Source organism: Saprolegnia diclina, assembly GCF_000281045.1.
Source record: "Saprolegnia diclina VS20 unplaced genomic scaffold supercont1.1, whole genome shotgun sequence".
Taxonomy (NCBI): Eukaryota; Oomycota; class Saprolegniomycetes; order Saprolegniales; family Saprolegniaceae; genus Saprolegnia; species Saprolegnia diclina.
Genome location: NW_008246068.1, coordinates 1,412,104 through 1,425,332, shown reverse-complemented (window position 1 = coordinate 1,425,332; position 13,229 = coordinate 1,412,104). Strand labels below are relative to the sequence as shown.

At 60.5% G+C, this 13,229-nt stretch overlaps 7 protein-coding genes across 7 annotated transcripts; 5 read left to right on the top strand and 2 right to left on the bottom strand.

Annotated features, from left to right (window-relative positions):
• Positions 1-838: 838 nt before the first annotated feature.
• Positions 839-2,411, top strand: SDRG_00466 (hypothetical protein; the record flags this gene model as incomplete). Its single annotated transcript, XM_008605944.1, has 7 exons — positions 839-1,018; positions 1,064-1,348; positions 1,398-1,538; positions 1,584-1,712; positions 1,751-1,924; positions 1,971-2,064; positions 2,110-2,411. The coding sequence occupies 7 exons, from the start codon at positions 839-841 to the stop codon at positions 2,409-2,411; spliced, it is 1,305 nt and encodes a 434-aa protein (XP_008604166.1).
• Positions 2,412-2,473: 62 nt separating this feature from the next.
• Positions 2,474-4,092, top strand: SDRG_00465 (hypothetical protein). Its single transcript, XM_008605943.1, has one exon. It carries the CDS (start codon positions 2,517-2,519, stop codon positions 4,068-4,070), a length of 1,554 nt encoding a protein of 517 aa, XP_008604165.1. The 5' UTR covers positions 2,474-2,516; the 3' UTR covers positions 4,071-4,092.
• A 280-nt stretch (positions 4,093-4,372) lies between these two features.
• Positions 4,373-6,007, top strand: SDRG_00464 (hypothetical protein). Its single transcript, XM_008605942.1, has 2 exons — positions 4,373-5,354; positions 5,399-6,007. The coding sequence occupies exons 1-2, from the start codon at positions 4,399-4,401 to the stop codon at positions 5,973-5,975; spliced, it is 1,533 nt and encodes a 510-aa protein (XP_008604164.1). The 5' UTR covers positions 4,373-4,398; the 3' UTR covers positions 5,976-6,007.
• On the bottom strand, positions 5,975-8,304 carry SDRG_00463 (hypothetical protein). The gene is made up of 5 exons (XM_008605941.1): positions 7,457-8,304; positions 7,300-7,411; positions 7,201-7,255; positions 6,526-7,152; positions 5,975-6,478 (listed from the first exon to the last, which is right to left on the bottom strand). The coding sequence occupies exons 1-5, from the start codon at positions 8,112-8,114 to the stop codon at positions 6,050-6,052; spliced, it is 1,881 nt and encodes a 626-aa protein (XP_008604163.1). The 5' UTR covers positions 8,115-8,304; the 3' UTR covers positions 5,975-6,049.
• A 409-nt stretch (positions 8,305-8,713) lies between these two features.
• On the top strand, positions 8,714-9,421 carry SDRG_00462 (hypothetical protein; the record flags this gene model as incomplete). The annotated part of the gene is made up of 4 exons (XM_008605940.1): positions 8,714-9,022; positions 9,066-9,113; positions 9,161-9,273; positions 9,319-9,421. The coding sequence occupies 4 exons, from the start codon at positions 8,714-8,716 to the stop codon at positions 9,419-9,421; spliced, it is 573 nt and encodes a 190-aa protein (XP_008604162.1).
• A 36-nt stretch (positions 9,422-9,457) lies between these two features.
• On the bottom strand, positions 9,458-10,366 carry SDRG_00461 (hypothetical protein; the record flags this gene model as incomplete). The annotated part of the gene is made up of 1 exon (XM_008605939.1): positions 9,458-10,366. The coding sequence occupies one exon, from the start codon at positions 10,364-10,366 to the stop codon at positions 9,458-9,460; it is 909 nt and encodes a 302-aa protein (XP_008604161.1).
• A 318-nt stretch (positions 10,367-10,684) lies between these two features.
• SDRG_00460 (hypothetical protein) lies at positions 10,685-13,168 on the top strand (the record flags this gene model as incomplete). The annotated part of the gene is made up of 5 exons (XM_008605938.1): positions 10,685-11,267; positions 11,315-11,925; positions 11,970-12,989; positions 13,033-13,091; positions 13,135-13,168. The coding sequence occupies 5 exons, from the start codon at positions 10,685-10,687 to the stop codon at positions 13,166-13,168; spliced, it is 2,307 nt and encodes a 768-aa protein (XP_008604160.1).
• Positions 13,169-13,229: the final 61 nt, after the last annotated feature.

Here is a 13,229-nt window from a genome sequence, read left to right as displayed (position 1 = left end):
GTAGTTCTTATTGGCGACCACAAGCTGGTACGTCATCGGTCGAATGTTGAAAAGTGCAATCTGGGCGAAACCGTCCAATGTATAATCCTAAAGTGTCTCAACTTGCACATTATCTATCCGATATGTCTCATTTTCACGCCACTTGAGATGAAGCAAGTGCATTTGAGACGAAAATGATAATTATGTATTGCCACGTGCAGGGCTCGAGGCCAACGCGGAACGCGTGGGAACTCGGGGTTGTTCCTCCTGACTTCTACTCCACTTGGCGCTGTGCAGGTTGGTGCTTAATGCACATCGTGCCACGTGGCAGAGCGCACGAGGCGAAGCGGGCTGGCATGTCTGGAACGATTCCATCAACGCCGATTTCTGTCTTTGGGAATATTGCGTGGGACTGAGAAAGAACGCTGCAGTCGGCTCGAAGCATGCCAAGCTCAAGCACCATTACACCGCATGGGGTAAAGTCGATGGCAGCCAGAGGTTTCTGCGATTACAGTACCTGGTATTACATGGACGTGGCGTTGGCTACCGGGCTGCCTCCGTGCTGTACCGCAGAGTCTTCCGTCGCACAGCCTTCGTGCGTCGCGGGAGCTAGAAGTATCTTGGTGGTGATCACGTTCATCGCGCACGAAACGCGAAACACCTTGCGCGATTCCACTTAAGCACACGAATCGATTGGTCGGAAAACGCCAAAAATGGTTGTGATTATCACGTCATTTGCGGTTTGAAAAGGGTCGCCAACTCATTCTCATCAAAAATTATTGATTGGCAATTCGTATGGTCGCGCCACCTGGTGGCGGCATTACGCAACGCTGGTGCTTTTCTAAATCTGACTTGCGCGATGGCGCTGCCGCTGCCCGCCGACTACTTTGCGTGCCCGGCGCTGACGCCCAAGCAGCGCGATGCGATTGTCAACTTTGGCCACGCAGCGTGCAACGACACGGTGCAGAACGCGCTGCATTTGCAAAAGGCCCGCGTCGCGTCCGTCGTCAGCAACAAGAAGACCAATCGCATCGCGCGCGTACGTCGTCTCCACAACTACGGCTCCTCATGCAACCGTGACTAGATCCACAAGGGCCACGACGCCATCGACTATACCCTGCCCGCTGTCTGCGGACGCACCGTCATCCAGGCCACGCTGGCTGAGATCGCGCACTTCTTCTACCTCGACTCAAAGCTCAAGCTCGCGACGTACGCGCTCATTATGGGCCAAACGATCCTCGACCGCCACTGCCTCTACACGCTCAAGCAGCCGACGCCCGGACGCCCGGCGATGCACTACCTCGGCGTCGCGTGGATGGCCGTCGAGTGCCCCACCGGCATCCTCAACCGCGACTTTTGCGTCATCGAGGTTCGTATTTTCCACGCCATTTTTGCATCTCATGTGCGCGCATTTGTAGTCCCACGACACGATCGAGGTGCTGGACCCGACTACCAAGCGGCTCCGTCGCGGCTGGGTGCGTGCACTGCACTCGGTGGACCTGCCCGCCTGCCCGTCGCTGCGAGCGTCGCACGGGCTCGTCCGCGGTACCCTCCTCCGCGTACGACACCTCTAACTGTAGAGATTCAAAACGGTCTTGCATTAGTCGGGGCACGTCTTCCTCGAGACCAATACGCCGGGTGTTCTCGAGTACTGTCACGTCATGATTTCGCAAGGCCACGGCAAACTCCCTCGCAGCGTCGTCTCGACCATCTCGAAGAATCAAGTTGCCCGGGTATGCAGCGGTTCGCGACGTCGTCTGACTCTCTGTAGCTGCTCAATCTCGAGGAATTTCTCTCGTTGCAACGCTTCTCGGCACGCCTGGATGTGACAAACTTTCTGGACGTCCGGCATTTTCAAAACAAAGACACGGTCACAGCCTGTAGCATTTGCCGCCGCAAGTTTGGTTGGTTCGTCTCCAAGAAGCACTGCCGGCAGTGCGGCAAGGTCCTTCCTTCCACCGTCCGATGGGGTTCTCATTCTTTAGGGATAGATCATTTGCTCGACGTGTGGTCGCAACTGGAAGATGCCCATCAACGACAAGCCCGTCAAGCTGCGCATTTGCCAGGCGTGCTTTTGCCCTGATCGTACGATGACCTTGGCGCGTCGCGGAAGCTAACTGGTTTGTGTAGAGCCGCAAAAGACCCCCGACGACGAGTACGAGCCCAAACTCATTTTCACCGCCGAAGCCTTCGAGTCGCATCGGTCCTTGCACGATGCGATCATGGACTCGCTTCGGCGCTTTGACGAGTCGACGCTAGTGAGCCACGACGAGAGCTCCAACGGCGACGACAGCACGTACTGCGACGAGTCGCCGCGCGCCTTCCCGCGCATCTCGGCGCTCTCGGTGCTCGAGACCAACACGGCGATCCGCCCGTCCTCCTTTGGCTCGTACCTCTACACGGACACCAGCCTCGACGCCAAAATCGCGTGAGCTTAGTCGGTTCGAATTTCTATAAATAGCACTTTATCCGGCATCGTTCGAAAACCACATTCGTTCGATCTTGGAAAGGCAGCAGTGAGCACAGCACAAGTGACCATGGCCGTGACGCGCGTGGCGACAGCCGTCCTCTTTGCTCTCGCTGCTGCACAAAGCCAGTCGTACCTCTCAGTACTCCAACACCCGGAACTTGGGCTCATCGAGCTCGCGCCGGCGCAGCAACACACGCCGTTGGACGCCTCGTTGCAGCACCTGCGCCCGCCCCCGCCGTATGTGCCGCCATCGCCGCACCTCTTTGTGGGACTCTCGGTCTTTCGAGACGGTGATCGCTGTGGGTATACGATCTTTACGGGCTTTTTACGTGCGAGTTGCCCCGAGCTCCTCCGGTTTGGCGTGATCGATCAGGTCGCGACCGACGACGTCACGTGCATCGACGCTTATTGCAAGCTCGCAAGGGATCAGTGGCCAAGCCACGCGTGCATGTACAAGGACCACATCACGGTCGAGAGCCGACCGGCTGAGGCGTCTCGCGGTCCCACGTACGCGCGCCACTTGCAGCAGCAGCTCATCCACGACGACGACGACTTTTGCCTGCAGTTGGACGGCCACAGCGTCTTTACAAACGACTGGGACGCTGCGTTTCTGAGCGAGTGGGAACGTGCGGACAACGAAATGGCCGTTCTCACCACGTACCTCCACGACCTCCACAGCTACGTGGGGGGCGACGGGAAGAACTGGCCGCCGAGTCAGCTCCCGCATTTGTGCACGACGACGCGCGGTGGCAGCGGCTGCGTGCGCAACGTAGGCGCGAGCATGCTCCACCACCCGCAACGACCGCAGATGACGGCTCTCTTTGGCGCCGGCCTCTCGTTCAGCAAGTGCCATGCCGAGCGACGCGTGCTCGTGGACCCACACACGCCGTGGCTCTTTGACGGCGAAGAATTCCTCCGCGCGTCGCACCTCTGGACGCACGGCTACGACTTGTACTCGCCGAGCATCAGCGTCATCTACCACAACTACAGCAGCGTGCCCAACCGGTTCTTTGCGCTGCCCGTGGACGCCGCCCTCCGCGAGCGTGAGACGGCGATGGGGCGCAACCGGTACAATCTCGTTTTGGGTCTCCCCGTGGACGGCCCCGTGAGTGCGGCGGACCTCGACCGCTACGGGTTTGGCTCTGCGCGAACTCTGCAAGCGTACTTGGCGTTTGCAGGCATCAACCTAGAAACCAAAAACGATGTGCACTCGTGCAAGCAGCTGCACTGGCAGCCGTATACGGACGCGCGCGATGTCGAAGCCCTCGTCGGACGCGGCTGGACCTTGGCACCAGCGGCGAGTGTGCAAGCCATGCAAGACGACGTGGAACCGGTTCTAGTCCTCTCGGAGCTCAATGCCATTGAAGAACGAGCGTCCTTGGTGGCCGAACCAGGTACAGTAGCACTCGAGCCATCGCCACCGCCTGCTGCCGTGCAACGCGATCACGACGTCCGACCGCCCCATGCCTTGGCGTCGGCCAAGCAGCTGATCGTGCGCGTCCCGTACCAGCTCCACGTCATGATTGCAGTCGTCGCGATGCTCGGCGCCGTGATTGCGTTTGCAGCGCACGCCAACCGCAAGCACAAGCGTCGTCTTCGCAAGAACATGATGACCAAGTAATGCCATGTCCGTTTGCATTCTACCTCTTGATCGCTCGTTTGGTTGTGACGCAAGGCGCTTGCAGCACCGCATGGCTCCAGGGCTCTAGTGCTCTAGGGCGCGGCTACCTGCTGGCCAAGGCGCCACGTACCAAGGCTGCGCCCGTGTCTACAGCTGTCAGCAGCGCTACAGACTCGCATTGCCGGATCGAACGACTTCGATGGAAGATCCAGCGTCTGGCCTTTCACGGCAGCACGTGATTGGTGCAAATAATCCGGTTTCGACCAATGGCCTGTCAGCCCATTGCACTCGGCAGAGGGCAATATTCATTCCCACAACACACCCGAAAATGAAGTCGGTGTCGCTGCTGCTGCTCTCGGCGGCCGCGCTGGCGCTCGCCAAGCGCCCGCAGAGCATTGCCTTCTCGTGGCCAGAAGGCGACGACAAGAAGCACTACGACCCGGACATGGCGCCCGAGACGCAAAACATCCCGCTCGACTCGGCACACGCGGCGCTCCGCCCGCCGCCGCCGCGCGTGTCAGCGACGCCCGACATCTTTGTCGGGCTCTCGACGTTCCGCGACGGGCACCGGTGCGGCTACACACTCTTCACGGGCTATAAGCGCGCCGTGCACCCCGACCGCCTATACTTTGGCGTCGTGGATCAGGTCAACCCCGGCGATCTCCGCTGCTTGGACGAGTATTGCAAGATGGCCAACACCGAATGGCCTGAAGAAGAGTGCAAGTACAAGGCGCAGATCAAGATTGACGAGCGCCTCGCCGACGACTCGCGCGGCCCGACGTACGCGCGCCATCACCAGCAAAAGCTGATCGGCGACCAGGAGTTTTGCCTTCAGCTGGACGCGCACTCTGTCTTTACGAACGGGTGGGACCCGAGCCTCATCGACGAGTGGAAGTCGGTCGGGAACGAAATGGCGATCCTCTCGACGTACCTCCACCACGTGCACGACGGCTACGTGCTGTCCGATGGCACCAACAACCCGCCGGACCAGCTCCCGCACCTCTGCACGACCATGCGCGGCGGCAACGGCTGCGTTCGCAACGTCGGCGCGAGCATGATGCAGCGCCCCGAGATGCCGCAGATGCAGGCGCTCTGGGGCGCGGGCCTCTCGTTTGGCAAGTGCCACGCCGAGAAGCGCGTGCTCATCGACTCGCACACGCTGTGGATGTTTGACGGCGAAGAGTTCCTCCGCGCATCGCACCTCTGGACGTACGGCTACGACATGTACTCGCCCAGCACGGGCGGCACCGTCGTCTACCACAACTACACGAGCGTTCCTGCACGGTAGAGGTATCACGTCTGCTCGTTGTCTGATTCGATTGCAATAGGTTTGAGCACGTCCAAGTCGACCAAGCGCGCAAGGCCAAGGAAGAGAAGATGGGCGTCAACCGCTTCAAGCTCATGGTCGGGCAGCCGTTCAAGGGCCTCGTCGACACGGAGGAATGGGACAAGTATGCCTTTGGGACCGTGCGCCCGTTCAAGGCGTTTCTCAACTTTTCGGGCATTACGTTTGAAGAAGGCAAGAGCGACGAGCACTCGTGCAAGCAGCTCCACTGGGTGCCGTACGCCAACCCCGCTGAAATCGAAGCGCTTCTGCCCGGGTGGCACCTCCGCCCCAAGAAGACGCACGCGCCGACGACGACGACCGAGTCGCCGCCGGTCGAAGTCCTCTCGAACAACGAGGCGGGTGAGCGCTCGGTGACGGTAGCGCCGACACGCCGTGAAAAGGCGCCGGATCACGGAATCGAAGCCACGATCTCGCTCGACCACGTGCCGACAATGACGGGCCCCGTGCTCTTCATGCTCTTTGGCGTCGTGGTCTTTGGCGTCGTCATGTACTCGAACGACGGTCTTTGGCTGAGCACGAAGCGGTACTTTCGTCTGCAGCACAAGGCGCGCAACTAGCCTTCGATAATATACTCTTTTGTGTGTCGATATTGTTTTTCGAAATAGCCAAAAAGTATAGGCATTTTCGATGTTTAAGTAAAGCACGGGAACTTTCGCAAGTTGGCGATCCGGTTCATGCTCTCCATGCCCTGGAGGAAGCCAGTGTTGGGCGTGAGCCAATCGAGCGCCACGAGGCCTTCGTGGAACGTGCCGAGCGTGTTGCCAGGGTTGTACTGGTACGCAGACTCGGGGTTGAGCGACCACATGTACCCCCCGGCATACCGGTCTTGGACCATGACGTCGATCGTGGCGTCCGTCGCGCGCTGCGTCGTCTTGAGCGGGTGCAGGTCCGTCGCGTACAAGCCGGCAAACTCGCCGAGCACGACCGCGGCATTCTCTGGCACGAGGTGCCCAAAGCTGTCCTGCATGACAGCACGGACGTTCCTCGCCAGCGTCGCGTCGTCAAGCTCGTCGAACGTGACGGGATCTTTATAAAAGTACGCCATCGGGTAGACGCCCGGCTACATCGTCACCGTCAGAGCACTGCGATAGAGGCCAAGACACGTACGTTGTAGTAGTGGGGTGCCCACACGAGCTTATTTGCGGCCATGAGCACGACCGGCGACTCCTTCGCCTTGTGCAAGCCCGAGCCCCACCAGTCGGCGTACGTGATGTTGGTGCCGTCGTCGACCGCCACCGAGTGCTTCTCGGCGTACACGCCTTCGACGAACGCGAGCCAGTTGGGGCAGCCGGCGAGCATGCGGTTGCCAATTTTGCGCGCGCCAAGGACCCAGTCGGTCGCGGTGCCCGTGCCCCACGTCGCCTTGTGCGGCTCGTTCTTGAGGTCGATGCCCAGCACGTTCCAATACGCGTCCGAGCAAAGCCCGGCGGCGAGGAGGTCGATCGAGTCGAGGAAATCGTTTTCGGAAATGTCGGCGTTGTACCAGAGGCCGCCCGAGTTGAGTGGCTGCGGGAGGAGCGCGTGCATGCTGAGCATGACGGTGATCTGGCGGTAGGCGAGCGCCTGGATGAGCGTCTGCAGCGCCGACATGTAGGACGTCAGGTCCAGCGCGCGGTTGGTCATCTTGTTGACCAAGCCCGCTTTCGGCGGCGTGTTTTTCAAAATGTGCTGCACGCACACGGGTATCCGCACGCTGTTGAACTTGTGCTTGTCCAGGAACGCAGCCACGTCATACTAGCAAATGCGTGGGTGACGAGGACAATATGACCACACGGTGCGTACCACGGTCGTGCCGTTCTTGTCGTTTTGCCACAAGCCAAACGGAATCGCGTCCATCCTACTTGTCGTCATCTCTGTAGACTGCAAAATGGGTCGACGTACGTCTCCATGCCAAACCAGTTGGTGCCCTTGATCCCGACGACGACTTCGGTCCCGTTGGGCGCGACAGCGACGATGCGGCCGTTCTTGCTCACATAGTTGGGCAGCTTGCAGCCTAGTTGCATAGTCGGTTTGCGATACAGACATGTCGTTAGCGTACGCTTTTGGTCGTACGTCATCGGGTTGTTGATGAGCCCGTCTTCGTCCATCTCGTAGCTGCCGTCCCCGATCCAGCGCTTCCCCGCCATGCGCTTCTGCGCCGCGACCTTGAGCGCCGCGGACTTTGTGTACGAGTCGTGCCCGCCGACGACGATGAGCACGGTCGCGACAAGTACGATGACGAGGAGCAAGAGCGCACCGGGCCACCGCCGCAGCCGGCCCTTGTACTCGTGCGGCGCTTCGTCGCGGTGCAGGTCGGCGACCGTCGTGATCTGCATGAGTGGTCGCGCGTCGTCGTCGTTCTCAAGCACGGGCGGCTGGTCAAAGAGCGTTTGCCGCACCGAGAACTGGTGGTTGAGACTCTCCCAGTGGTCGGCGCCGGCGGTCGCCACGACCACGTTGGACGTGCGGTCGTAGCGCTCGATGGTCACGTCGCTGCCCCGCACTCCGCCGCTTGTCGACCGGCTGAACGAGTGCCCGAGGTCGCTCTCGGCGACCGTCGTCGTGCCGGTGAGGCACGCCTCGTCGTCGTTGTCGGCGGCGTCGCCGGGCACGTCGACCTCGAAGCGCGCGGCGCGGTCCTCACGGGCAAACGCGACTGAGCCGCGCCCCGATGGCCGCGTATCGAAGGACGGGCGCGCGTCAGTGTTGCGGGACATGGCCTTGTGTACGACCCACTGCTGGGGTTTCAACGAGTAGGCTGCCAATCTGAGCCCGCGATGCAAGCTGCAAGACACGCCAAGCGGTAGCGAAGTGCACCTTGCATTACGTCTGCCAGCTGGTGCGCGTGAGCTGGTCGCGCAACGTCACGCAGATGGACTTGTCGAGATATCCGTGCACGCTTGCTACTGCCTTGGCCCACTCGACCGCCAACGGCTTTGACCAGGACCGCCATGCGGGGCTCCTCGCGGCACGACCTCATCGGACGCGCCGCCATGGTCGCGCCTGCGTGCGTGTGCCCAGGAGTAACCGAAGTTCGAAGCATCCCAAGGACAAAAGTTGAAGCCGGAAATTTAGCGCCCGACGACGTCTGCACCAGCGTCCATGCACGTGCGCACCACGACCAGCAAAAGTCGGTTGCGCCAACAGCCTCGTCGGTCGTCGACGCCCGCTTCAATGTCGTGCGCAAAGAGACGGCCGGGATTTTCGAAGCCAACGCGACTGGTCGGTCGAAAAACGCGTTTCGGCCAATCAACGCTTGGCGTCGCGATCCGGATACCCAAGGGTCACCTTGTTTCGAAAAGCCATTTTCCGAAGCATGAGCGGGCCCGGGTACGCGCGGGAGATGCACATGACGGCGCCGTTCTTCGGGCGCGAGCCAAGCCCCAAGGCGTACGTGTACTCAAGCGCGCATGCGACGTGGTCGGCTCAGGAGCTACACCTGCTGCACAAGGGACTGACGCAGTACCCGGCCGCCGAGTACGACAACGTCACGCGCTACATCAAGATCGCGGCCACGATCCCAGGCAAGTGCATCCGCGACGTTGCTGTCAAGGTGCGCTCAATGCAAGCGTCGCATGAGAAGATGGCCGAGCCGCCGTCCAAGCGACCGAAGATGGAGCACGCCGTACGCGCCTCGTCCATGCCAAGGTCTCAACCACGCCTGTTAGGATGCGCACGACGTCTCGTGCGAAGAGCAGATCAAGCAGAGCCTGCAGGTAGATGATTGCGCAGCTGGCAGAGCTGACGCGCGCTGATGATGCAGACCAATGTCAGCGTCATCAACACGATGCGCGCCAACTTGGCGACGGGCGACCTCGACGACAACGTCCAGCTCATGGTGCAGTTCCGTGACTCGTGTCATTCGATATTTAAAAAGTATAAGGTGCAGGCGGATGGACAATAATGTCTGTTATGACGTAGACTCCACACTGTGTGCTCGGCCGTGCCGCCCCTTCAGATCAAGATCGACACGTCGCTCATCCCGCTGCACATGCGGTCGCCCAGCAACCAAGACGACGTGTAGGCGACCTCTAGACAAACTTGTCCGCAACACGTAGTACTAACGATGTCTTCGGTCTCGACTCCGACTGCGCTTTCGGTCCCGGCTGCGACTGCGCTTCCTCGATGCATCGCGGCTCTGCTGCTTGCCGTGGTCTCGGCTGTCAATCCGCGGAGCGCGCTCGCGGCTGCGGCTGCGGTCGCGCGAGCTACGAGACCGATCGTTCGCCTTGGACGATGCACGGGCGCTCGGAGGAGCGTCGCTACCAGCTGTGGACGCGCCTTCCCGCGGCTTTTCCACGAGGCGAATCGGCTTGGTGTCGAGAGCCATGTTGCGCTTCTTCTTCTTCGAGTCGCCGGGCATCGGCGGCTTTGGTGTAGCACCAAGACCAAGGCGTTGGTGGCGCATCTGCACTTTCGAGCCCGTGGGCTGCACGCGGTCCTTGCCCGACCAGCCCATGCCTCGAAGGAGGGCTGCGCCAAACTCTTCGATGGGCACCGCCTCGTACGCATCGCTGTAAATATCCATGTCGTCGGGGCGCATGGAGATGTCATGCTTGAACTTGTCGTTCTCGTTTGTGAGGTTCTCGAGGCCCGGGAGCTTGTTGCGGTAGAGGATTGGAGCATCGTCGCCGGCCGCCGGCTTCTTCGCGACAGGAATGACCATGGTCGAGTCCTCGGCACTTTCGCTCATCGTTGTCGAGCGAATGTCAGCGAGGAGCGCCTCGGCGGCAGCCGAGTCGGCCTCTGTCGCCCCCTTCTCGGTCCAGTTTTGCTCGATGAGTGGGATCACGAGCTTGGCCTTCGCCGCCACCGGGTCCTTGAGCAGCGCCTTCCCGGACGTGCCAAAGCCGAGGACGAGGTCCTTGCTCGTCGGCGCCGTCGCCTCCTTCTCGACGCGGAAGCCTCCGGCGGCCGGCGCGGCCACCGCCGGCTTCTTCTTGCCCTTGAGCGTGAACCCGACCTTCATGCGTTCCGAGAATTATTCTCGCGCCGGCCAATCGCTATCGGCAGTCGACATCTTTATCAGCCAATCAAATACGCATCACCAGATTATTGCTGACTATGGTCGTGGCCCGCTGGGTGCATCGACCGCAGCTTCATCCTTACCCGCTTGGACCATCCCATGGAACCATTCCATAGCAGCGCCCAAGGGATCAAGCTTCGCACGCGTCCCCGGCCATCCCTTCGACGCTAGGGCGGTGGATGTCGGCAACGATCCGACATGTCCCCGTATCCGGATATCCATTATCTTGAAGGGGCACACTCTGCAATAATAAGAACTCTGATGGCCAACCGCAGCGAGAGCGTCAAGGTCGTCGTGCGCATTCGGCCGCTGAGCACCAAGGAAAAGCAGGACGGGCGCACGTACATTGTCTTCTCCAAGCCTGCGGAAGGCGAGATTTCGCTCAACAACCCCGAGGCCGACGACCGCGAGCCGCCCAAGAAATTTACCTTCGACGCGTCCTTTGGCCCCGACTCGGAGCAGATCGACGTGTACAACTTGGCGGCGCGCGACATTGTGGAGAGCGCGGTCGATGGCTTCAACGGCACCATCTTTGCCTACGGCCAGACCGGCGCCGGCAAGTCCCATACCATGGAAGGCTACAACGACCCGCCCGAGCTCCGTGGCATCATCCCGAATTCGTTCAAGCACATTTTCGACAAGATTGGGTCGATTGCGAAGAGCCAATTCATGGTCTGCGCCTCGTACCTCGAGATCTACAACGAAGAGATCCGGGACCTCTTGGCGCCCGACCCGCAAAACCACCTCGAGCTCAAGGAGAACATGGACACGGGCGTGTACGTCAAAGACTTGATCGCGCGCCAAGTCACTGGCGTCGCCGAGATCGACGCCGTCATGCAGCACGGTACGACCTCCATATTGCCAAGCATCCGATCTCATGCCGAGGTGTAGGCAAGAAGAACCGATCGGTGGGCGCGACGCTCATGAACCAGACGTCGTCGCGGTCGCACTCGATGTTTATCATCACGGTCGAGACTGCGAGCACGGGCGTTGACGGGAAAGACCACATTTGCGTCGGGAAGCTCAACCTCGTCGACTTGGCGGGTAGCGAGCGGCAGGCCAAGACGGGCGCGACCGGCGACCGTATGAAGGAAGCGACCAAGATCAACCTGTCGCTCTCGGCGCTTGGCAACGTCATTTCAGCGCTCGTCGACGGCAAGTCGCAGCACATTCCATACCGCGACTCGAAGCTCACGCGCTTACTGCAAGACTCGCTCGGCGGGAACGCCAAGACGGTCATGATCGCCAACTGCGGTCCCGCCGACTACAACTACAACGAGACGCTCTCGACCCTTCGGTACGCCAACCGCGCGAAAAACATCAAAAACAAGCCCAAAATCAACGAAGACCCGAAAGACGCCAAGATCCGCGAGTTCCAAGAGAAGATCAAGGAGCTCCGCGAGGCGCTCGCCGCGCAGGAGAAGGGTCTCGTGACGACGATGGTCGATGGCAAGGAAGTCAAGGTCTCCGCCGCGTCCCAAGCCCCCCAAATCGTTGAAAAGGTAATCAAGAATAGGTTGACAGGAGAGCTCACATCTCGGCGTAGATTGTCGAAAAGACCATTGTGCGCCGCGAAGGCGTCAGCGAAGACGAGCTCAAGAAGCTCCAGGAGGACGCGCTCCGCGAAAAGAACGAGCTCAAGAAGCGAGCGCAAATGGAGATGAAGGCGCTATTGGCGTCGCAGTCCAAGACGGAAGAGGAGCGTGAGAAGCTCGCAGCGCAACTCCACGAGAAAGCCCAGGCAAAGGAGCGCCTCGAGAAGAAAAAGACCGAGATGCTTTCGCAGCTGGCCGAGTACGAAGAGAAAGTCATCATGGGCGGCCAAGTCCTCGACAAGGCCGCGCGCCAAGAGCTCGAGCTCCGCGACGCGCAGCAAAAGATCGACGAGCAAAAGCGACAAGAGATGCAGCTCGCGCGGGAGCTGGCCGAGCGGGAGGACTCCAACTTGCTATTGGAAGAGCAGTTTTCGTCGCTGCAAGAAGAGGTCGATGTCAAGACCAAGAAGCTCAAGAAGCTCTGGGCCAAGCACAAGGCGGCGTCGACCGAGATCGAGGATCTGCGCACTGAGTTTCAAGCCGAGAAGGAAGACATGCTCGAGACGATCCGCGAGCTCACGCGCCAGCTCAAGATCAAGCACTTTCTGCTCAACCACTTTGTGCCGCTCGACGATGCGTATGCGATCGAGCAGCGCTCCAAGTGGGACAAGGAGCTCGACGAGTGGAAGCTCGAGCATTTGGAGACGCGACCGACGAGCCTCCGGCCCAAGCGACCGATCGCCCGCCGGGGCGCCCGCCGCGCTGAGACCGAGTGCGCGCGCCGCAACCGCCAAATGGATCGCGGCAACCCGCGCTGGAAGAGCGACAACGTCATTTTGCTCGAGCTCGAGATGCCCGAGCGCCGGACGCGCGACTACGAGAGCGGTATGATGGGTTTCTGGCTCGACCGCATCGCCTCCAACGAGGACGAGTCTGAGATCGTCTTCGAGTCCGAGGCACCCGAGCCTGAAAAGAAGGCACCCGCAGGCCCGACGCTAAGCGACGCTGAGACGGACGCGGTGATTGCCGAGGTGCCGCACGTCGGGTTTGCACCTGCTTACCTTGTCGCTGTAGGCAAAAGCCGCCAAGGAAAAGGCGAAGAAGAGCACCAAGTCTCGGCCACCAACCGCGAGGTACGAGACGGCAAGAGGGAGCTTCTAACGAAATGCTGTGTAGCCGCCGTCGACGAGAGAGCGTGGACGAGACGTAGACGTGCTATCTCTAGCTTTCCTCTACACGTCGGTGGATATGGGGTCGAGACAACTCGTAAT